The 25,152-nt window shown below is 39.2% G+C and overlaps 1 protein-coding gene across 2 annotated transcripts in view; it reads right to left on the reverse strand.

Annotated features, from left to right (window-relative positions):
- Positions 1–25,152, reverse strand: part of LOC108704433 (zinc finger SWIM domain-containing protein 6) — an 87,369-nt gene that overhangs the window by 6,472 nt on the left and 55,745 nt on the right. For both annotated transcript variants that reach the window (XM_041580561.1, XM_018240991.2), the window contains 8 exons: positions 21,188–21,336; positions 19,886–20,036; positions 9,005–9,184; positions 7,868–8,044; positions 7,514–7,660; positions 5,887–6,033; positions 4,398–4,658; positions 2,314–2,449 (listed from right to left, as the gene is read on the reverse strand). In XM_041580561.1, coding sequence (XP_041436495.1) covers positions 2,314–2,449; positions 4,398–4,658; positions 5,887–6,033; positions 7,514–7,660; positions 7,868–8,044; positions 9,005–9,184; positions 19,886–20,036; positions 21,188–21,336 — 1,348 coding nt within the window. The remainder of the gene's footprint in view (positions 1–2,313; positions 2,450–4,397; positions 4,659–5,886; positions 6,034–7,513; positions 7,661–7,867; positions 8,045–9,004; positions 9,185–19,885; positions 20,037–21,187; positions 21,337–25,152) is intronic.

The raw sequence follows: 25,152 nt of genomic DNA on the forward strand, positions 1-25,152 counted from the left end.
TAAAAACAATAAACCTATTCATTGGTCCACTGGCCAAGTTCAATAAACTAGAGAGTGACCGTCCAGAAAGCTTAACAGTTGATTGTGTTCAGCTCGCTGCCGGTTATTCAAGTTTCACTCATATCAGACCCCTGTGTTCCTATTCTCACTCCTACAGTACCAGAGGGGCCGAGGAATCTGAAGGCTTGCCAATAACAAACACAATAGACTATTAAACGTTTCAGTGTCCTGGGGTCTATTTTAAAGGAGCAGTAATGCTAAACGAAACATCAGTGGTTAGTTTAACAAGTTTTGAAGTCTTTGACGTGTTCCATATTGAACGGATGGATTGCGATGCAAGTTCCTCTGCTTTCTGTGGTGGACAGATTTCCCACAAGCCATCACTTCAACAGGGAACAAGGTGAGGGAGAAGTTGAATGAGTTTTCCGGCCTTAGGGTTTTTATGGTTTTTTTTATTGAAAAACTTTACAGCAGAATATTAAAGGGGAATTATTGCGAAAATGAAAATGTAATATACTGAAATAAGAAACTTTCTAAAGACAATCAATTAAAAACGTGTTGCCATTTCTGAAATACATAATCTTCACTATTCCTCTCTCAGCATCTGTTTCCATTCAGGAGTTGGGTGTCAGATGAATGATCCAATATATCTTATAGGGGGGCTCCTTTTGCCTTTAAAATGTATTAGAGCTCACTCTATTAAAATCACCAGACATCATGTCTCTCTACATGCAGAATTTGTGCAAAAGGCAGTTATTTTGTTCGATTTTGTTTGTACTGGAATCGGTTATTTGAGTGAGCTCTAATACATCTGCTAGGAAAGGAAGCCCCCCTATAAGATATATTGGATCGTCCGACACCCAACTGCTGCATGAAGACAGAATGAAGAGAAACAGATGCTGAGAGAGGAATAGTGAAGATAAACTTGATTATTTCAAAAACAATGCCGAATTTTTAATTGATTGTATTTAGAAAGTTTCTTACTTCAGTATGAGGAAGCCAACATTAAATTTTCATTTTCGCAATAGTTACCATTTAACATAAATTAGAGTAACATGTCAACTAAGTCAGACCATCATGGTTTCTTCCCATATATTTATATCACAGTTCACATTTGTTTTGTTTTTTTACATAACCCCAAATTAATGAAGTTTTTTTTTTTAATACTAAAAAGCCACCCAACTACACACTATATATACACTAAGAAGTATATAACACACTAATGCAGAACTACATCAGCACCCAATGGGAGATAAAAACCTTTAGGGGTTCTGAGAGAATCTGCAGCTCATTTAGAGAGCGCCAGACATTGCAGAGCTTTAGAGGATACTGCAGAGGTTTAGCTGTACAAACATGTGCAGCGTCTGTTATGAATGTGGGCGTTTGTGTACAATCTGTCTGGCCGAAGTTGGTGGGGCTGGTATTCAGATCAAAAACAGCCTCATCAGTTTCAGCTGTCAAACAAATGTACCATAATAAAAAAAAAAAATAAAAAAGTATGAGTGCATATAAAGATGGAACAAACCATCAAGGCATCTGTCAGACTGAAGGGCACCCAGTCCATTAATGTGGACAGCGAGTTAGACACAGTCTGCTCCATATGAAAATTCTATATATGTATAAATACAAAAGACACAATTTTGCATTACTACAATGGATGTAAAAGGGGATGAAATTTAAATGTATAATGCTTGAAGAGAATGCAACCAATGTGTATAAGAAACGGATCCGCACACACGCTGTTTAATGCAGTCGGGGAATATCCCCTTTTATTCAGCCACCAAACATCAACGTTTCGGGGGGGGGGGGAACACCCACCCTTCATCAGGATGAATGGGTGGGTGTTCCCCCCCGAAACGTTGATGTTTGGTGGCTGAATAAAAGGGCATATTCCCCGACTGCATTAATCAGCGTGTGTGCGGATCCGTTTCTTATACACATTGGTTGCTAAGGGACCCGGCCGGGTCAACGGAAGGAACGCACCACCAACTGCAGGATTGGTGAACTACAGGTGTGCGGTAGGAGAATTACATTGTGAAGAGAATGCAAAGCATTCAGTCCTGTCCAACAAATTACACTATTTTAATCATATTAAATATAAAAAAAAGCAATAAGTTTAGCAGAGGTTTTATCTAAAACATGTTTTTGTACATAATAAACCCTGCCTGATATAGTCATTGGCTGCATAATTCCATTGCCAAATGTCTGGCATCCTGAATGGAGGCAAATAAAGCAAGTGCATTTGTTTTGTGGGAACATTCATGGCAGAAAGTGGATGAAGCGCAGCTTCCCATTATAGCCACCAACACGTACCTCATGGCTCTCAGTGCAATTTTGTATGCCAATTCAGCATCGTGAGGTAGGAGGGATGTGAAGAGATACTTGGCAAATGTGTGCATTGGAATGCTCTCTCGATGAATGATTTCACCTAGTCCACTGTATGGCCCAGCTGCAGGAAGAACAGGCACGTTAGCTTTTGTGTGTTCACAACAAACACATTGTATAATCACAACAGGATCCTTTGCATACAATGCAGAAAAGGGAATGATCTGTACATGGCTGCCCATGATGCTAAAGGTGGCCGGCAATCTAAGGGAGTTATTTATCAAATTCCGAATATATATTATAATTTTCTGAAATCTATTCCGACCAAATCTGCAATGGTTATATCCCCTTATTTATCAATACATTTTCCTGAAAATTTCCCGTGCAGGAAAAAAATCGTGAAAAATTTCAATCGTACAAATTTTTCGGATTTTTGCCGGAAAACCACAAACTCTTCAGATTGTTGCATGAAACCCAGCGCAGATCAGGATATCGTCAGGACATCTCTCATTGACTTATATACAACCTCGGCAAGTCTGACGTGCCGGATATTCAGATTCTGACTTTTTCCATCCTTGAGGAATAATGAATCTCGAAAAACAGAGTTTCGAATTTATTGCGTTTTTGGCATTTGGAATTCAATAAATAATCCCCTAAGTATATGGCAGTAGGTGTAAATAACCATAACGTTACACAGATGAAACAACATAGCATATAAGAATCGTGTAAACACCACATTTAGGTTTGAGAAATAATAAAGGAAAAATTGCACAATGTTTATGGCCTCCTACCCAACATTCATTTGCAGGAGACAAACACACACACCAATAAACCTCTTCAACTCCAATGTACCTGAGCCTTGTTAGCCAAGTGGCTGGAAACTATACACAACAGCCAAACACAACAATGGAACTGGAGAGGTTTCTTACTGGAGAATTCTGCTTAGTGTGCCACCCCTATTGTGTAGCTGCTGGTGGAATAAGGTATATACACACACACACACACACACACACACACACACATTGTATGGGCCATGTGAAGAGCTGTAAGAGCTTTGTTTATACCAAGCGGAGTTTGATCACTTGAGAAAAGCAGAGTGCAAGGCACGGAAAAGACAAATCTTTCTTGTACAGGCTGGAGTGGGAGCTGCTGAAGTACAGGGAGCAAAGAGCACTACTGTATTGTGCCCATTAAGTCTTCACAAGCTTCATGGTCAATGCTAGAATTTCACTTTATTCAGGGTTGGATGGAGAAGGGGGAAAAAAAACATTCAAAAAAGATATGGAGTTTATTTTCAAAAACATATACATAGGTATATTAAAATGAATCACTCAAACCAAAAGGGACCGCTCTTAAGCTCACCTTCCCATAAACTGTTCCTTTTACTCCTTGTCAGGTGCGCAGACCACAGCGTCCCTACTGCTCAAATCCACATCAAAAGCCAAAAAGATGGACGGCACTCTGATCAAACAGAAAGCAGGTTTATTGCATACTCCTGCAAGGATTTTACGCCTTACGCGTTTCGGGATTCAATCCCTTAATCATAGGCTATGATTGAGGGATTGAATCCCGAAATACGTAAGGCGTAAGATCCTTGTAGGAGTATGCAATAAACCTGCTTTCTGTTCGATCGGAGTGCCGTCCATCTTTTTGGCTTTTGATGTATATTAAAATGAACTGGCATAATGTTTACCATGCATTGTAACTGGCTGACCACAGAGCTTTGGGATTCAATAGGCCTCTATCCATTCACTTTTTTTTTTTTTTACACAAGGATTGTATAATTTCCATAAATAGACAAATAAGGGAACCAGGCAAATCTTGTTTTCATTTCCTACATTTGTACACGAGAGAGGCTTTTATATTAACTGCTTAGGATAAGGGATTCTCCATAGCCATCAACAGCAACTCCAGTAAATAGATGAAGCTTTTGCAGATACAATCATGGGTCTAATTGGATATAAAGTGATAAGTAAAGCACACAATTTGTTGATATGATTTCTTATTTGGAAACTCCATGAATGCTTTACATAAACCTGTCTGAAAAAAACTGATTAACGCATTGACCTCACCTTCTAATAGGAAGACTGCTTGCTTTCGGAATATTTTCACTAGAGTGTCATCCAAATCGATTTCTTGCAGCTTAGAAATGAGTTGCTCCTCGTTCCTACAAACCTTCTCTTGTGCGTACAGCCCATCTGGCATTATTCGTTGTTGCCCTAGACCGATCAGCGCTACCTCCACAGCCAACGTTAAATAAGATTCCCCTTCTTCCAAGAACTTGTGGGGGGACAGGTGTTGGTATTCTAGAGATCTGCAATGGCCAAAGCCGTCTGGGAAGAAAAAAAAATAAAAATTTGATGAAGCCAGCACAACACATTCGGACGTAGTCAGGCCCGGATTTGTGGGAAGGCCACCTAGGCCCGGGCCTAGGGTGGCAGGATTTTATGGGGGCGGCATGCTGCTCAACCACACCCACATTGATTCAAAAACAGTGGGTGTACTGGAGATACAATTATTTTGTTAAATTTCCAGTGCGCCAATCCCTATTGCTCCGGTCCAGATGATAAAAGGGGAGGGGACAGGGGCGACAAAGGGCAGTGGGCGTAGGGGCGCCCACTATGAGAAAACCGTTTAAATAAAATTGAAAGATATTTTGATTCCTAGAACCGAATATAGAATGCAAGCTCTAGAGCAGGGATCCCCAAACTTTTTTTTTACCATTCAGCCACATTCAAATGTAAAAAGAGTTGGGGAACAACACAAGCATGTAGCATGGAGTGCCAAATAAGGGCTATTTGGTAGCACCTATGTGGACTGGCAGTCTACAGGACGCTCTGCTTGGCACTATACTTCGTTTTTATGCTTCCAAGTCTGGAATTAAAAAATAAGCACCTGGTTTGAGGACACCGAGAGCAACATCCAAGAGGTTGGAGAGCAACATGTTGCTCACGAGCTACTGGTTGGGGATCACTGCTCTAGAGGGAAGAGGGGGCTTTCTTCCCCTCGCTTAAACAATTACTCTGAGTAATGTCTTTAGTCCTGATCAAAGTTGCAAACACATGTCCCCCTATGCTATGCACACCTATACATGTCCAATTCTTTATATCAGCCTCTATTATTCTATTCCCCACATACACTCAGCAGACATTTACATTTTTGCAATTTAGGCTGGAATACATTTTCAAGCATCACAAAGAAATCAAAATAAAGAATTTAATTTCCTGCTGGAAACAGAAGGTTACAGCATAAAAGCCCTACACAATGCCTCATGACAAACCTCAATAATACCTACTTAGAAGTTAATAAAGGCTGCAGCAGAAACACTATCAATCATTCATTACAAACAGTGGTATCCAGATATATATTGAAATCATTGCATGAAGGAGGCTGTGTGCTGAGCAAAGAAACGGATCTGAGTCACAGCTGACAAACAGAAATTCCACCATTAGAATTTTAGCTTAGAAAGCTGGAGGAGACTATAGTGTGATCAGGTAATGATATATAAAAAACATGGCCAAATAATAGAATCTACACTATTCAGATGAAACCAGAAATTACCTGCAAAATCAGAGAACCCATGAAAACCCTCATCATCCACTCTACAGGCTTCCATCAGGCTGCTAAACAGAGTACCAATGGGATCCAATGGATGGCCAACCCAGCCTTCAAGATTTGTTATTGATGTTATCCCTTTGTGAACCAAATCTGCGTAGAAGAAAGAAAGTGAATTACATCTGGCTCCCAAATGTAGTACAGGTACGGGACCTGGGGTTTTCCAGATAAATGATCTTTTAATTTGGATCTTCATACCTTAAGTCTGTTAGAAAATCATGGAAACATTAAATAAGCCCAATAGACTGGTTTTGCTTCCCATAAGGATTCATTATATCTTAGATTGGATCAAGTACAAGCTACTATTTTCTTATTACAGAGAAAAAAGGAAATCATTTTTAGAAATCTGGATAAAATGGGAGTCTATGGGAGACAGTCTCTTTAATTTGGAGCTTTCTGGATAACGTGTTTCCAGATAACGGATCCCATACGTGTATAATAAATAACTGCCACTCAAACTTTTTGACAACACAGCTATCAGAGTAAAAATGGCTTCCGCCAGCTGTGAAAGGAGGAGCTACACATAATGTTAATCTCACAAAACATTAACTGGAAATTTGAAAGCAACGTTACAAAATAAAATCTTACATTCAGGTAAGAAGATAACGGAGAAGGAACAGGAAATTTCACGAGTGGTCTCCAAGCTGCTGGGATCTACGTGGCAGCAGCGCTGCATGTTTAGTGTTAAATTGTCACATTAGAGATTGCCTATGACTAAGTGCTAGGTAAGCATGAAACGCGTTGGGCTCCATTGTGGGGAGTAATTGATTTTTTTTGTGAAGTTATATGCATGTTTAGTTAGCTTGATTAATGATGTACTGGTCATTGAGGTAAGCTCGGTAGAGGTGGAAGCTTTTCCATTCCAGGAATATTTCACCACTGATTAGAAACAAACTGTCCCATGATCATATTACCTCTCCCATAAGAGTTTGAACATTACATTTAGCATTAGACCATGCCAGTAAAAGGCACCTCTTCTTAGTGTCTGTTTAGTTAGTGTCTGGCAATGGAATATGTTTCATTATATTACGGCTGCTCCATACTTTAGCGGGATAAATGCTCAGGAGTCTATTGTTTAAGATTAAAAACCATAATAAATACATTCCATTATGCAGAAAGCTCTGAAATACTGGAAAGCCATCAGGACACACTAATTTTTAGGAACAATTTCTGTTTTTCTAATAAAACTGTGCCTTGCACTTGAGGTATAAATTCATATTTCAACATTTTTATTTTTAGCCAAATTATAGAAAGACCCCTTACCAGGAAAACCCCCAGGTCTTCTTGAGAGTATACATGTAAACTGTTGAATTACAGGCCATTGCCAGTAAATAGCAGATCCATGCCAAGCAGGAAATTCTTTGTCTTTAGGTACATTTGTTTCTGCGATTCTTTTAACTTCAAAGCTGTAAATTTACAAATGAATGTGTGGCCACACAACAACAACGCAACCCATCTAAACTGCTGCAGAACTGAACTCTATTTGCGCTTTGCTAGCACATACACACACAGTAACTAGGAAATGAATACAATCCCCTTCAGAAATTTAATGTCTTTGTTGTTCACTGCTCACCTTTCTTCTGCACCCGAAAAATTTCCATGCGTTTTTGCTGCTGTCTCCTTAGAGTGTTGACTATGGCTATTGCTAGTCGGAGGGCTTCCCGTGGGTAGCCATGTGATCGCAATGCATCGACCCTGGCGCATGCTGTTGGAACATGTTCTAAAGGATATGGGGAAGGAACAAAAAAAAACAATTGTGTTTTAACTCATCTCATAGCTTTTTGACCTTTACCACTTTATTTTCCCTTAGTATGAGAACACAAATTAGCCCTGATCACCCAGTATTTCATCAACCCACAGCTATTCCCAACACCAAAGAAATATGAACAAAGCGAACAAGTCACAGGCACTTGGCTGTGCTACATACCATGCCAGAGGGGCCACCCACGAGAATCGAAGAGGGAGTTTTCAGTGTTGTCATGGTAACAGTAGTTGGTATAAAGGTCGTTGCTAATAATGTGCTGTAAGTGGCTATCTTGCCAGTGGAGATCACAGGCCTCTATTGCTCGCGTGAACACTGTCCGATGAGGCCGGTGTGATGAATCTGTGGGACAGCAGGAAATTGCACATTTTTTTTTGCCGCTTTGATAAAGAGCAACACTGTCCACAAATATGAAAGACTGCTGTAAATGCTTGTGCAGAAAATAAATGAGATAGCTATGACTACACAACACAACAGATCTTACAAAGTCTAGGTGCAACTGCATATCCGATTATAGGAGTCTGGCGAAACTCAAAATTGAGGTGTTCGAGAAAAATAAAAAACAAAAAACACCCAGCAGGCTTGTACAAAATTGCACAGTGCAATCAAATGATTAGGAATGCTCTAAAGCCAGGATTTGGTTCAGGATTCGGCCTTTTTTCAGGAGGACGTGGATTTGGCTGAATCCACATACCTGGCCTAACAACATCTGAATCCTAAACCTCACGGGCCTTTTTCGTCACACCAACAATTAAGTTATCCTTACCCATTCCCAATCAGAGCTGGGATTCAGCTCAGTATTCGGAAGAATCTCTCACAAAGGATTCACCAGAATCCTAAAATAGTGGAAATCCCTAGAAATGACCTGATTGATTGAAATAGTAGGTGCACCAATGAGTGGAAAGCTTTTCAAAATGGTTGATGGGTGATTGAGGGCAGGATGAAAAGGGAGGTGCTGCTAGCATTATATTCGGAGCTCCTCTGGAACACAACACACTCAGGTTCACATATAACAGTATGCAGGATGGTCAATGACAGCAAAAAATTACCATTATAATATCGGTGCAACAGTAGGAAGGAAGCTAGATGCAAAGACTTACTATCTAAATTGTAAACATTACCGCCAACGCGGTACAAGTCTTTAAAATGGTGGTAGAGACATCTGAAAGGAAGAGTGCAAATTACAGCTAATTTCTTTGGTAACAAACAGGCAACTGGTTCTTTATATTTGTCAGTCCTATTTGTATTATGTACAGGCTTTTTTTTCTTTTCTTTTTTTTTACAGCGTTCAGTTTTCCTTACCCTGATTGGCATTTCCACCCTGAGGCAAGGCGTTGGTTAAGTTGGGCAGCTCATTGCCATGGTTTCCATCCTCCCAAGGACAGACATCAACACTGTTCCATTTTTTTAGCTGTTTCAGCCAAACGGCCTTCTGTTCTGATTTGCAATGGGGGTTCAGTACTATGCACATCCATAAAGCACCTAATGGGAAGACAAATTGGCAAAATAAATGTATGGTTAGGTTATAAAAAATAAATAAATCAATCAATAAATCTATCATAGCAATGGCCAACACCTGAATGCGGAGGCCCCAAATGAAATAGCAAATGATTAAATTCCAGAACACCAACTCAAAATCCACACTGAGCACGTACAATGGCAATACAGTGGCACAAATACCTATTATAAGATATTAAAGCACATGTGAAGTAAAAATTACTATGTACAAGGTGAACATTTCAGACACTGTTCAGTTCACAACGTACATTCATAACAAATGCATATTAAGTATGACCCTTACTTTAAGGGAACAAGCAATAGCTGAATGCATAAGTACTTTTCCTTTAAGTTGCAGAAAAAGAGAAAGGTTTCATAATAAAGGTTAAGCATAACTAAGAGCTTGGCAGTGCCAAACAGATGTCTCCAAGAAGTGCAAGATAGCATATAGTAATTCTTGCAGTCGTGTCCTATACTGGAGATACAGATTGGTTCATTAGCACTAAAAGTTTTGTTTGGGGTGGTGCTTGGGGTTCAGATGAAGGGAAGAATTTAATTGACTTGATGGTTCAATAGGCCAATTTTCTTGGGAATAATGGACTTGTTTACTATATTAGTAGTGATGTGAGAACTATTAACGGTGTCCAGCCTGATCAACATATTTAAATAGTTAAATTTAGAGAGTTGAGGGTCACTTTGGCTAGTTTTATTATGCTTTTGTTGGTACTTTTATTACAATCATATGGCTATGGATTGAGTACCACATTGGACATATCTATTATGTATCTGGGTAATTAGAACTGTGCTTTTTCCATAATTATTGCAATTTTTGAGGTTGTGACATATGCTCAACTATGGAGTCCAAGTTTCACAGTGTGTTGTCTATTTTATTATGTCTGTGTTTTTAGCTGGAGCTCCTTACATTAAGATTCAATAACAGCTTTTTGAATTTTTTTTTTACCTTATATAGGTGTAGCTCCACTAGTACAGGGGATTAAGTTTTCTTTTTTTCATGAATTTATTCTGTTGCCCCTGGGAAGCTCCCTATCACTAATTTGGGCTATTTAGAGACAAGGCTAAACTATTGAGGTATCAGGGATTCTTTGTCTTTCATATTCAAACCTTGTTTTAAAAGATAAAGTAACAAGTGTCGGGCCAGCCAGTAAATTGAACAGACATCAGGTCCTCTAGACCTGACCGTACGTGTTCCTATGATGGATAATTTGCTCACTGCAAGGCACTAATTTATCCAGATCTTTTAGATGAGTGGGATGTGTGTCTTCTCCAAAGAACAATAAACAAGCTTCCCCGATCAATGTAAGTCGGCCAGATCTCGATCGGGCAGGTTAAAAAAAATCCCGTTGGATCCATTATGATCATATCGTTGGGCCCTAGGGCACATGATCGGATCAGCCCGATATAGCCCACTTCAATGTGGGCATATCGGGAGAGATCCGCTTGTTTCTCTACGTCTATGGCCACCTTTACTCATAGGCTTAAAATATAATTGCAACAAAAATAAAATTACAAACACAATTGCTTTTAACACAGAAGAATATTCAGTACAATTCAACAATATAATGTATCAGAATGAGTGTGTTTGGGAAATCCCACCGCTTTACTTGATCAATATAACAAATAATTCAACCCCTTGTGTCCCCAGTATATTTTTAGCAACTTCCTTCAGTACATGCCTTTAACAAGGATTCCATAGGGAACGCCTGTGATGCAGCTTTTGCCATAAAACCAACTTGCAGTCAGTCGTTTTAACCTTAATGGGTCTCTATGCTATAAAGCAATGCTTTTCGGATGGAAGGCTGAAGAGGCTTTAATCCCTGACGTCCATTACGGTGAGGGACGAATGAAGGAGGCAAATCAATCTGGGCAACAGCTGCTCACCTGAAAATCTGATGTTTCTTGGGACTATGCAACTTTATCTAATAAAAAAAAGTTATTCAGAATTTTAAGCTAATGAGAGGAGCTATCCGGGGATGCAACATACAGCAATTTGCTGCAACAAGAAATAGATTCTACATTCCTACTCCGTGTACATTGGCTCAATACCATTATCTAAAATCAACCATATTAATCTCAAGGTTTGTCAAGTGAAGGGCAGCGGTTTTTGCCATTTCTAGACATAATTAAATATACAGCCCATGAAAGGCTGTTTGTATAGGCATAAGTCTTATTCTACAAGTCAGACTGGCTGCCCTTGCAAAAACAAATCTGCCCAGTGTACAATGCTGAGCACACATGAATGATACACCTGAAACCACACAAAAGAAATTCTCGTCCAGTCTGATGTTCGAGTCACGTGTCATTCCGTGACCATTCATCAGGGTTTTATATGCTCTTAATGGGATGAGACTGCTTTTCATTGCCATTATTTTAGTAATTAGGTTAACCAATAAATTTGTTTTTCTTTTTTTGCATGGAAGAACTCCGAGTGAAATCTAATTTGCGCTGACATTTCACACATACCATCAGTTCACAATCTGCATCCCTGACACTGCATAACGGGTTCCTCTGAATACGTTTCCAATTTGCACATGGAAAGATTTCTTTTTTTTTTTAATCAGCTGTCTCTTCACCAACGTGAACTCTGACAGCAGCGTGAAGATGTCTGAAAGTGCTATTTAGCAATACTACATTTGCTCATTAAAGATTCCTTTTTTCCCCCCTTTTTCCCTTTTGCACACTTGAGAAGATTTGCTGAATGAGACGGAGCAGTAAATTCTACAATTTAATAAATAAATAAATAAAAATAAAACCCCTGTGCAAAAATGTCACTAAAGAGCCCCTTCTATAAACACTGAGTGGCGCTGGACCCATGTAGCCCTATAATGAAGTTCTAATGAACGCCCATTAAGTTCAATTCAGGGTGAACACTATACAATCACTTTAAAGGGGCAGGATTAGCATTAGACGTGTCACCCAGTTTTGTGTTTATGGCTAGTGATAAGCCATCAGGTTTCACTTGGTATCACCCATAGACACCAATGGGTAAAATAAAAAATGTCGCCATTAAGACTTCAATGCATTTCGCAAGTTTTCAGCAAAGCGAAATGGGTCAGATTTGCCCATCAAATCAGAGCTTGGGCTGAACAGATTTTTTTTTTTTGCACTTACAACATTAGGCAAAAAGTATGTTTTTTTTATCTTGAGCTAAATAGCTGAAGCTACTCCATGTTTGGTCCTTGCTAGGAAGATAATTAGATTAAGAATGCACAGAAAGAAAGACCATTATGAAGGGGTATTATCTGTGCACTTGTGATGCGATTATCTGCCTTGCAAGGACCAAGCATGGAGTAGCTTTAGCTTCCAGGTTTCCCTCAAGGGTAAAATGCCCTTTCACCGCAGTGTTTCACCACAAGTTCAATGAATAGAGATTGGGCTGAACATACATTTTACTTGTGACAAAATGCATGTCACGAGTAAAATGTATGTTCAGCCCAATCTCTATTCATTGAACTTGTGGTGAAACACTGCCTTTTAACGGTCCATAAAGACAAATCTGAACATGACATCTAACACGGAATTACAACATATGTATCTTATACATATCTTTTGGCTCTGATGTCCATAAATACATAAAATGTCATATTCATAAATAAAAGCCCCCTTTGAATGTCAACACAAGCATCAGAGCAATTGCTGCCTGACACTGCCATCATCTTCCATAGTACGTATGTGTGTCCCCTTTAACTGAATGGGAAGTAGTGTCAGGAGGGGGGAAGAACATCGACAGCTGCATATCAAAAAGCTAAGGGCACAAAAGCTGTCAAATAGCCCCATGTGTCATAACTATTAGCATTTTACTGCAATCAGGTGGAAAACAGCAGCAATCAAATTGCCCCTATCCGCCTGTCAGCATTTCCCACAGTGCTATGGAAAGCAGGCAGCTAATGCAGACGTGGCTGTGACAGTTGGCAGCCCTCTCTGCTCAGAAATGCCCATGAGAGACAAGGGTCTTGGATTTGGCCAAATCCAACTCTTTTTGCAGGAGATGGTCAATCAAACCCAAAGCCTAAAATATTGCATGCCTTTAGACCATGTGACAACTGAAGACTTTGCTATGATTTTTTCAGTCCAACTTTGCATATGTAAATGAGCAGTCAGCTGCAGTTGTGGATTTGGTGCATATCCAGTTCCAGATACTTGCCCTCACTGTGCTTTAAAGCCTTGAAGATCACATATGTGATCTAAGGTGAGTGACTACTAAACCATGAAGCAACCAATACACCGTTCCTTTCTGCAGTTTTCAGGCTAGTAGTGTGAACACAAAGTCATTAGAGACACTAGAGTCTTTGTTAGGCATTCTTTTCTGTGGCTTGGCAGCTAAGCATTTCAAAGCATCCAGCACAGTGGGAAATTGGTAAAGAAATCTCATTTATAGCAGTTGGAAGGCATTCAAACAGCAAATAAAGGTATCAGATAAGAAAACAGATTTATCAGGACTTTGTTGTCCACACACAAACCCTGCCACTGTACTGGTTCCTTCTGATAACAGAATGTGACCAAAAGTCAGGTCAATGGGCCACATATTAAAAGAACATTGAAATCCTATTTGTATGAAGTTATGCAGACTTGTTACCAATACCAGACTTGCAGAACTGCCGTTCTATAAAGCCAGAGTAACGTTTTAAGGGCTTCGCTGTTTTGTATCAGTATGCAAATGAAGGTTTTATTTGCTTGGTTTGGAAAAGGTGCCTGTCTCTTCTGCTGGGTGCATTGAAGCTCTGGTTTAGTGTATGTGTGGAAGTTGCCATCCTGTAGCTCTAGTCAGTCATTGACACCTAGTGGACTTCATATAATGGGGAAGTAACAGACTTGATTTATATATTGCCCTCTTCTACAATCATGAAAATGGAAAGGATATATATTATAAGCTTCAGCATACTGAAATAAGAAACTTTCCAAATACAATCAATTAAAAATGCTGTACCATTTCTGAAATAATCAAGTTTATGTTCACTAGGCATCTTCTAGGCAAAAGGAGTCCCCTAATAAGATATATTGGATCTAACATCAATATCTGAATAGTGAAGATAAACTCATTTTTTTCAGAAATGGTACAGAATTTTTAATTGACTATTAAGAAAGTTTTTTATTCCAGTATTTCTATTAAGTTTTCATTTTCGGGATAGTTCCCCTTTAAAGGGGATATTAAGGCAAAAAAATTAAATCCCATTTTTACTTTATTTAATATAAAGAAATCTATCTACAATATACTTTAATTAAAAAAGGTCTATCATTTTTATAATAAACCTGACTGTATGCAGTGAAATCCCCGCTTCATTTTACCTGCTCTCACAGCTGCGGATAGGAAACTTCAGACAGACACTAACTGCTCTGCAGGAAAACGTTCATACTTTCAAATTGTTTCCCTGTAGAGAAATGTATCCGCAGACCGCGTGTTTATTCTGATTATTAATCAGTCTTGCTGTATTGGCTTCTATGGCAAATATTATTTGACTTGTGCTGTTTTGATCATTTAGGACGATTCCTAAGGTTAACCTCCCAACTGAAGCCCAGACCACACTGAGCATGTGCGTAGCCTTTGTCTTGCAAAGATGTTTATCAAAGTTACAAGATGACAGCCCCCTGCGCCAGCTTTGAAAGCATAAATCATTTGTCTTATTCGGCTTCTGGTGCAGTAAGTTCATGTTTATATTTAGTATACAAAATACAGCATTTCTAACATTCTATTTAGACTTTAGAAACATTTTAGTTGTTGTGATTTTGTCTGGTCTGCTTCTAGCAAACTTCACAGCTGCTATAAAGCTATCCGTACATGGAAATATCTGCTTGTATGGCCAACAGGAGAAGTTTGCCTGATCTGGCAATCCACACACTGGGGAAAAACTGATTGATCTGATTATTTGACCGACCGGATCATAATCCAGGCCTATGCAGATTCATTAGGCAAGAATCACATCAATGGACTGATATGGTCCCAGTCATGTTGCATGTATCGTTGATAATACAAGTCTTTAGAAACGGTTGAATCAAATTAATTATTTGTACAGTCATCAGATTTTTTAAACTTGTTGACAGATGAATTGCTCCTGATCTGCCAAAGAAATATATAACCCCATATAACTCAAAGGGGGTCAACAGACATACAATGCAGTCTGTGTTGCCAGCTTTACTAGGTACAGTTTTGAGGACTGCATGACATTTCATGTCGGTAGTTTTGCACACTGCACGTTTCTGATCATAATAAACAAACTTTAAAAAAATGTTTAAATAGCAATTTAAAAATTATTGATAGAAAGATTTAATCTTAAAGCCATAGGAGGATTAGTACGTTTGTTCTCTTCGTTACAATTTTTAGTTTGTGTTCTAGTCCAAATCTGTGTAAATAATATTCCCAGGAAGCCAACACATTAAACATGTACATTGCCAAGACCAGAAGCCATCATCCTGTTCTGTCATCACTTCCTGTTTTGGCAATGTTGCTTACAGCTTCCTGGGCAAGAAACATCAGCTGCTTTAGCCATATGTAGATTTACATTTCCTGTAGATGCCGGTTACAAACGGAACAATTAATTGCACTTTCTGTTGTTGTTTCATTACTTCCCATTATAACAGATTAAGCATTTCCAGGGGTCCTATGGACACTTTTTCCTTAGGTCACAGACCAAATCCAGTTGTTTTGTTAAGCAATTTGATGCAAAAGAGGCCAACAACAACAATAACCACAACAACAACAAGCCACACAGCAGATAATGGGGAAATCACAATGACTTGTATGAGCTGCACACAAAGAACCTGTGCTAAGGGCTGTGCCTCTTACAAGAACAGAATGTCTCATTTTGCTCCAATTCATTCGATTACTGAATTAAACATTGATATATTGGTCTTGACAAGTGCTTCATGCTGATTGTATTGTGCATGATAGTATAATCACTCCCCATGCATTTCACACTGGCTGGTTGATTAATGCAATAGATTTCTGATGACAAGGGGGAGTCCGTGCTCTTCTGAGCACTGCATTCTATTTACAAGTTGGGGGCTGGGAGCCAAATGAAACTAAAAGAAAATTGTGTGTGAAAGGACTAAAAGTAAACGCATTCCCTTCAGTTTGCATTTTTTTTTTTTTCAAACATCTTCTGGTTTTGTCTTTCTTCAAAAATATAAACATCTTTGGACATCGCAGTAAAGCTTAAAATGTTTAAATCCTAGGGCAGAGACACGTGGAGACTCGGGGAGATTAGTCACCCGGCGACAAACCACCTTTTCTTCGGGCGACTAATCTCCCCGAACTGCCTTCTCCGACTAGAATCAAAATCGATGGCAGGATGGCACTCGGAATGCATTGCTTTCCAAAGTCATCATCATTTTTTTCATCATCATCATTTATTTATATAGCGCTGTCAAGATACGCAGTGCTTTTAAAGTCGCCCAAAGTTGCCCCATGAGGAAACTTTGGGCCACTTCGGAAAATGAAACACTCGAGTGCCATCCCGCCGGCGATTTAGATTCTAGCTGGCTACAATCTCGCCGTATCTCCACACGTGTCTCTGCCCTAAAAGTGAACGCAAGGTGGTGGTGAAAAAGTCGAAAGTGTTTGACAAAAAAAAACATGATGTCTTTTGCTGATTTTTATTATGAATATTTATATAGGCAAACAAAACAATACATAGCCTTCTGCATTTCCTAAGGTACAACAACCAAACTACAACAAAGCTGCCATGCTAAACACACTATAATAAGGGATAATGACGTATCCTTAGTAGGGATGCACCAAATCCACTATTTTGGATTCGGCCAAACCCCTGAATCCTTTGTGAAACATTTGGGACAAAGTCATGCGATTTCCCCCTCCCCTTATTTGCATATGCAAATTAGGACTTGCATTCGGTTCGGCCAGAAGGATTCGGCAGAATCCTGCTGAAAACGGCTGAATTCTGGCCGAATACCGAACCGAATCCTGGATTCGGTGCATCCCTAATCCTTAGTAAAGCACTACTGCAGTTGTCATATTAAAACCTGTAGCAGCCAGTAGCCAGAAATTATGAGTCCCCTTTTCTTTACCCTGGGTACACAGGTGCTGGGGGCCTGCCAGTAAGATAGAGGTTTTAATGAGCTGTGGGTGGAGGGACCAATAGAAGCAAGACCATACTTCTACTTAAATGACAAAAATTAAATAAAAATTGAAATTTATATCAAGAGCCATAAACTCATGCACTAGACCAGAAAAACCCATTCTGTTGAACAGCCCTAAACAAAGACAAGGTTTTGCAAGTAGTAATCTATGTGCTAACAAGCTGTTAGGACTTGCCCGCTCGCCCAGATACAAATACTGGACGGGAATTCTTTTACCTGCCTGCTGCCATCAAATTAAACTTCTGGAATTTAATTTAACAATTTCAGCTTTATTAAACTGTCAAATGAACGGCCTCACTTTGATAACAGTAGCTGCACCAATTACAGTTTGCTTTAAGGTTGACAAGTATAATGATTCATTTGTGGCTATGAGTACCAATGAAAGGCTGTTATGAATGTGGCTACTTTTTTTTTTTTTTAATTTGTCACTTGTCTATTGCTAAACCGACATATAAATTGCAGCAAATGGCAAATGTGGCTTTTAGCTTGGATATAATCCCCATTTTAGATGATTGATAATGGCCCGGTGTTTGCGAGAATGCCATTGTCCGCCAGTGAATCCCAGTGGTGACGTGTAACATTTGTATTCAGCTCCTATGTTCTCCGTGTTGCCAAAGGGCTTCCAATTTCATTTCACAGCCAGGAGTGAGCAGAAAACACCAATTAATTTGCAGTTTCCATTTGCCAACAAAATTTAGTCCAGTCAGGCATCTGGCTGAGCATAGCAGTCTTCGGCATTTCTTCTTTCTCACATTAAAGACAGAGTTAGTCTTCAAATAAAGGCCTGCGGACACCTTCCCATTTGTGCTAGCAGAATGGATTGATGTGCCGGGCATTGAATCAGGAATACTCTTCAAAAGATTCTTTGACATAAAGGACACCGTCTTTCCTAGTCAGCCCAGCCACAGATTCCTATCTTACACCAACACCTTACACAGTATGTTTAGCACAACCCACACATCACATACAACAATGAGATGACCCAAATGTCAAAAGCTAACAATTAAATATTAAACATCAGAAATCTTGGTTTCCAGTTTGAGGACATACACAACCACCATGTTGATACAAAACACTGGAGTGACACATTTGGCTATATATACACACTTCTAGTTAAGCTGCAAGAATTGCAAAAGGGAAGAGCGGAAAGGGTTTTTGCGGCCAGTGAAGGGCACAGCTTTTACACTCCAACACAAATATAGAAATTTAACACTGTTCTTAAAGGACAAGGAAAATTGTTAACCACTTGGGGGTGCCAAATTTTAGGCATTCCTAAGTGAATGTATTTACTTACCTGAAACCCTGGGCTGCTGCTCCTATCAGCAGAAAACTGCATAGGCCGGGGTTATTCCAGTGAGCACCATGGAGAGATCCTCTTCTGGCTTCTTCTGTCTTTAAATTTCCCGGGGCAGACGCATGCGCAGTGGAATGAAAAAGCTGAATTCTTAGCATTTGCACATGCGCAGCTGCATAAAGAAAGAGGAAGATGGAAGAGCATCGCACCATGGTGCTCATTGGAACAACCCTGGGCCAGTGCAGTTTTTGCCGATAGGAGGCCTGGTAAGTAAATACATTCACTTGGGGGTGCCTAGCGTTTGGCACCCCCCAAGTGGTTAACGACTTTCCGTCTAATTTAAGCCAGGCTGTGTTAATTCCTCCCAACCAGCAATCAACGTTGCAACTCTCTGAAACTGCAGGAGAGAACACTGTGGTGAACGGTATAACTGTATACCTCTGTGGAGATCACCCATCCAGGGGTTGAAACCAGAACAGCAGAGAACAGACCTACTTTAAAGTTTACTGCCATCTCATGGGACTAGACTACACTATTCTCAGAAAAACAGGGAGGTTTACATTTGAGACTCTTCCAGGTGCAATAGTTTTAAGGTCCTGGTGCCTCCCACAATGATTTTTTTTTATTTTTACACACAGGGGTCCAACAAGGTAATTATTGCAGGACTAGATGTTTCTGCTGTATAAATATATCTGAAACATCAATGACCAGAAAGCTATAGAGAAAGCACCAAATCTGCAAACTGAGCCTCCATAACCAGACTTTCTACAGCAGTAGAGTTCGTAATAAGGTAGAAGACTGTGCAAGACATAATGAAGCAATCAATGTGTTTATTAGGACTGGTACCATTTGGATCCAGGCTGTGCAACACCCTCCGGAAGCTCACCAAAAGAAATAAAATGCTGTAGATCTGATGTTCACAAAAAAAACTTCATTGCCATATGACATTATTGACCTAGGCTCCTGCCATCTAAATTGGAATACTACTGGGCTGTATGTCAACATAAATCAATGCAATGCACATCAGCTGTCACTGGGAGGGATGCTTTAGGTGACATGCAACACATATGGACGGAAAAATAGGACTGAACCAACACCAAGGCATTTATTTAAAGCAGAAGAGGCTGAAAAAGCACAGAACCAGCTGTCAACTGCCAAGGGATTTATGGCCACCAACCAACCTACAAGACTTAGTCGTTTGTCATCACTTAATAAAATCCAGTCTACAAACATGGAATCAGCTGGCTATAAATGAAATAAGATTTTATAAAATCAATTACCTAGTTCATCCCAGAGCTGCCTATACTTGTCAGTCATTGCAGTGCCTTGTTGCCTCCAAAGGGAAAGACGAGGATCAGCCATGAACTGCTCCGTAATTAACGTTAACATACGAGCTCCATTGGAGTCCCTCATCTTCAGCATTTCCCTCACCTGCCAAAAATGACCAAACAGATCAGGAGTCCATTGTGCTTATGAGACCTGGCAGCAGAGAGATGCAGCAGTATTTGTGAGAAGGTTAGAATCATGCGTGTTTGTGACGGATAGCAGAGGGACTATGGTAGAAACAATGTATATTACATAGATGGTTATTAGAGATTAGCTTACAAAAAACTATGTATTCTTTTCTACTTGACTGCCAATGTATTGTTCTGCTGTACAGTGCTAAATAAATATACATACATTTACTAAAATAATCGCAGTGCTATACTTGCACATGGATCCGTTCTTTAAAGCACGGGGTGCAAAGCTGCAATCCCCTCTTTGCAGGGTAAGATATACTATAGAATAAACACTCCAGCAGCACTCAAAAAAGGTGAAATCAGGATTCTATTCGGGTCACCAACAAGGCAACGTTTCGGGCTATTTAGGCCCTTTATCAAGCCTCTTGATTAAGGTCCAGAGCAGCCTGAAACGTTACCTTGTTGACAGCATGAATAAAACCCCAATTTCACCTTTTTGGAGTGCTGCTGGAGTGTTCATTCTATACATACATTATTTTATTACAAATAGGCCCTTTTGAGTACAGGTATGGGATTTTCGACTCTGAAATGCTTGGGACATGGAGGTTTTCTGGACAATACAGCACCTATTTGGCTACTACAACACATTTCAGCATGGATAAACCCAAGAGAGTTATTTTGCAATTGGCAATGATTTACGCTAGCACTTAATACATGACAATTCAGCTGTTTACAGACAGAGAAAATGCAGATTATTGAAAAATTATTTGAGGAAATAGTACCGTCATGTTTCTTTCTGAATAACATGTTTTCAGATAATAGATAAAGTTTCTTAACCACTTTGTGCAGCTACTACACTGGTGTCTTACATTTTGCTGCAAATGAATTCAATAAACTTAGAATTGCATAAATTTCCTACACTTCCTAACTAGCACACACACTTTTTAAAATAGCAACAGAGCTTTTCCTTATGGAATTCACACTCTAAGGGGGAATTGTTCCATTTCTCCATAAGTTCTTTATTAAAATGCAGAAAGATCCGCCCCATATTTTCTTTATTTAGTTTGCAGGTTTATAAATATGCTTATTTGAAATGTCGAGTCCTGCATTATATGATCATACCTTTGCAAAGAGCAAATTCAGTTGCTTCCCTGATCCATGATAACCTCCTTGGGAGAGGAACAACTTGACCTGTTCCTGGACTTGTTCTTCATCTAAATGCCAGCAGTTTTCATCATCTATGCTAGCACCGGCTGTGGGGTCTGGAGCACCTGCAAACATATGAAGAAACATTCTATTAATATGCAAATGATTTACTAAATTGATCTAAGAATAATCAGGAATTTTGCTTACATAATAAGTGTTTATTTTCCGTATGAAAAATAGGAGATACCCGATCTACGATTAGAACACCACAGGAGACAAATTTATATTAACAACATCAGATATATCTGTTGAATACACATTGTTGTGTCCAAGACAAGTACAGGTGGGTGGTCTTCCAGTCAGGGATGTAGGGTATACCATAAGAGCCTTTAGGCATCTTAAAGGAAAACTATACTCCCAAAATGAATATTTAAAACTGCCATTTTAAAAAATAAGGGCAGCCCCCTGGGATCGTATGATTCAAGGTGCACACAAACATACCAAACAAACCATACATGTTAGGTCACATGAGCCAATTAACAGACAGAGTTCTGGGTTTTGCTTCCACACTTCTTCCTGTTACGGTTAGAGCTGCAGTATTTCTGGTCAGGTGATCTCTGAGGCAGCACACAGACCATCACAAAATGGTGGTTCAAGGCAAGAGATGTAAAATGGCAATATTTACTTAAAGGGATACTGTCATGGGAAAAAACATTTTTTTCAAAATGAATCAGTTAATAGTGCTGCTCCAGCAAAATTCTGCACTGAAATCCATTTCTCAAAAGAGCAAACAGATTTTTTTATATTCAATTTTAAAATCTGACATGGGGCTAGACATATTGTCAATTTCCCAGCTGCCCCAAGTCATTTGACTTGTGCTCTGATAAACTTCAATCACTCTTTACTGCTGTACTGCAAGTTGGAGTGATATCACCCCCTCCCTTTCCCCCCCCCCAGCAGCCAAACAAAAGAACAATGGGAAGGTAACCAGAGAACAGCTCCCTAACACAAGATAACAGCTCCCTGGTAGATCTAAAAACAGCACTCAATAGTAAAAACCCATGTCCCACTGAGACACATTCAGTTACATTGAGAAGGAAAAACAGCAGCCTGCCAGAAAGCATTTCTCTCCTAAAGTGCAGGCACAAGTCACATGACCAGGGGCAGCTGGGAAATTGACAAAATGTCTAGCCCCATGTCAGATTTCAAAATTGAATATAAAAAAAATCTGTTTGCTCTTTTGAGAAATGGATTTCAGTGCAGAATTCTGCTGGAGCAGCACTATTAACTGATTCATTTTGAAAAAAATGTTTTTTCCCATGACAGTATCCCTTTAAATATATATACCGGTTTGATATGATTCTTTAACATGTCACTTAATTTGATATAAATTATCTGTTGCTCAAGTATTCATTTTGGGGGGGTATAGTTTTCCTTTAAATTTTGTATGGTTAAGATGATTAGCTTTCCTCTACATGCACCAAATTGTTCAAAGCAAGGTCCAGTCAGTTTCTCTTGTAACCTCTGAAGACAAGCAGGTATATTAGGAAAAAGTGTCATGTAAATAAAGGCCTACTTAATAGGACCCTGTTCCTCTTTGATGGATTAACAGGGTTTTAGACATGCAATAGCAATACTTGTACAACACACCTGTGTCTGCTGAGCAAAGCCGAAAATCACTCATGGAATACCTGAGCAGTGAGCTCATGCACCCCAAGGTAGTGGCCGACTCCTAACAAAGAGCTACTGTTCAGCTAAACAAGCAGCTCCGCTCTCTGAATAATTATGGCATTCTTCTTGCCTTATTAGCTCCCCCTTAAGCCATCTGAAAATGTTATACAGGTTGGGTGAAAAAAACCACTACAGGGACTCAAGGTAGAGTTGACTGAACACCTTGCTGGCTGAGACATATTTTGTCCTGCTATCAGCAGCAGTACATCAGGGATAGATGAATATCTGTACTTGCCATGCATTTTTAACACTGCTCGTATAATCCAGAAAATATGGCTACAACATTTGTAATTTGCAGCAATTACATCACAAATTTTTAGTGACCCATAAACTAAAATCAACAACAGGGTATGAGTAAGATGTCCACAGAGCTCTAGCTGTTGTAGAATTGTTGTTCAACAGCTACAACATATACAGCTATGGGACCTGTTATCCAGAATGCTTGGGAGCTGGGGTTTTCCGGAGAATGGATCTTTCCATAATTTGAATCTTCATACCTTCAGTAATCTAGAAAATCACGTAAACATTAAATAAACCCAATAGGCTGGTTTTGCTTCCAATAAGGATTAATTATATCTTAGTTGGGATCAAATACAAGGTACTGTTTTATTATTACAGAGAAAAAGGAAATACTTTTAAAACATTTGGATTATTTGATTATAATGGAGTCTATGAGAGATGTCCTTTCCGTAATTCAGATCTTTATGGATAACTGGTTTCCGGAGAACGGATCCCATACCTGTATATAACAAATACCCTTAGAATTTGATGACCTCTAAACTCTTTATACTCATTGGACAGGAAGAGAGACTTAGGTTTGTGTATTCTGTATTTATTTATCAATCAAAGTACAAGAATGAGATTATCCAGAAGCCTTGGGACCTGCAATTTTCTGGGGTCCTTCTGTAATTTGTATCACTGTACTGCAAAGTCTGCTAAAAATCATATTAATATTAAATAAACCTGATAGGATCGGTATGCTTTCAATATGGATTTATGCAGATTAGTGAACATCAAGTATAAGGTACTGTTTTATTATTAGAGAAAATAGAAAGCATTTTTTAATAATTAGAATGATTTGCTTATAATGGTAATTTTAAAATGTCAGCACAACAGGCTCCAGATAAGGGATCCCGTACCTGTATATACCTATAAACAGTGCTTTGTGAGGTCATCTGTATAAATACTCATGGAACCTTGCATATTAAAGCGAAAGAAAATATGCAAAAAGAGAGGTGCATTTACAAGACAACTGTATATTCCATGTACTGCATAAAAGAGCCAACCTTTGGTTTTTACCCTCATGTGATCACAGAACAGCTCAGCGACCTCGACTATTCTAATATTTTACATCAGGAGCACAATATTCTCCAAAAAATGCACACAAGCTATGAACATTCTGTAAAATATGTCCTTATAAATGGTTCCTAGCAGTGCAGACGTCCACATTGGTGCTTATTGAAATAATTAGCCTCATGATCCTGTTGAGGATAGAATAGTAAAAGTGGTAATTTTTTTAACCGTATTATAAAGCACCAACATATTCCGCAGCACAGTACAATAAATGCCTGCATACACTGAACATACAGATTGCATAAAACACAAGCAATAATGAGGTAAAAAGTGCCCTGATGAAGAGGTTTTACAATCTAAAACAGCAATCTGTATAAAATATGGTCATGATCTCCAAGGTGAATTTCAATATCCTTTTCTACTAATTTGGTTTTACCAATTCAGCATGTCCTGTAACTAAAAGAGCATAAATGATTGAATGGACTACAATACAACACCAATACCAAATATGCTAAATAGTTAATTAAACCAGAGGAACCATTAAGGTGCCATATGTAAATCTCTTTTCCTGATCCTGTCGCATGGTGCTACACTTTAATTGAAGGTTTCCATAGAGGACGCATTGGGGCCTATACAGGTTTACTCCGTGTGGAGTGGGCTTACTGACAATGCCAATTAGTTCATTATCTAGAGAATTCAGGAATAAAAGGTCCCCTATGTTCTAGAATTACCAACAATTGCACCAGACTTTTCTGCTTTAAATGGAACCATGGAGAGAAAAACAATAATCCCAAAACAACTATGCATGGTAAATCACATATACAATAGAAACAGAAATCCCCAGCTAAGCAAGTGTGAAAGGTACAAGCCATCAACAAAGGTTCATCCAACAGAATTCAACTACTAGGGGCTAAAGG

Source organism: Xenopus laevis, chromosome 1S (genome assembly GCF_017654675.1).
Source record: "Xenopus laevis strain J_2021 chromosome 1S, Xenopus_laevis_v10.1, whole genome shotgun sequence".
Classification (NCBI taxonomy): Eukaryota; Metazoa; Chordata; class Amphibia; order Anura; family Pipidae; genus Xenopus; species Xenopus laevis.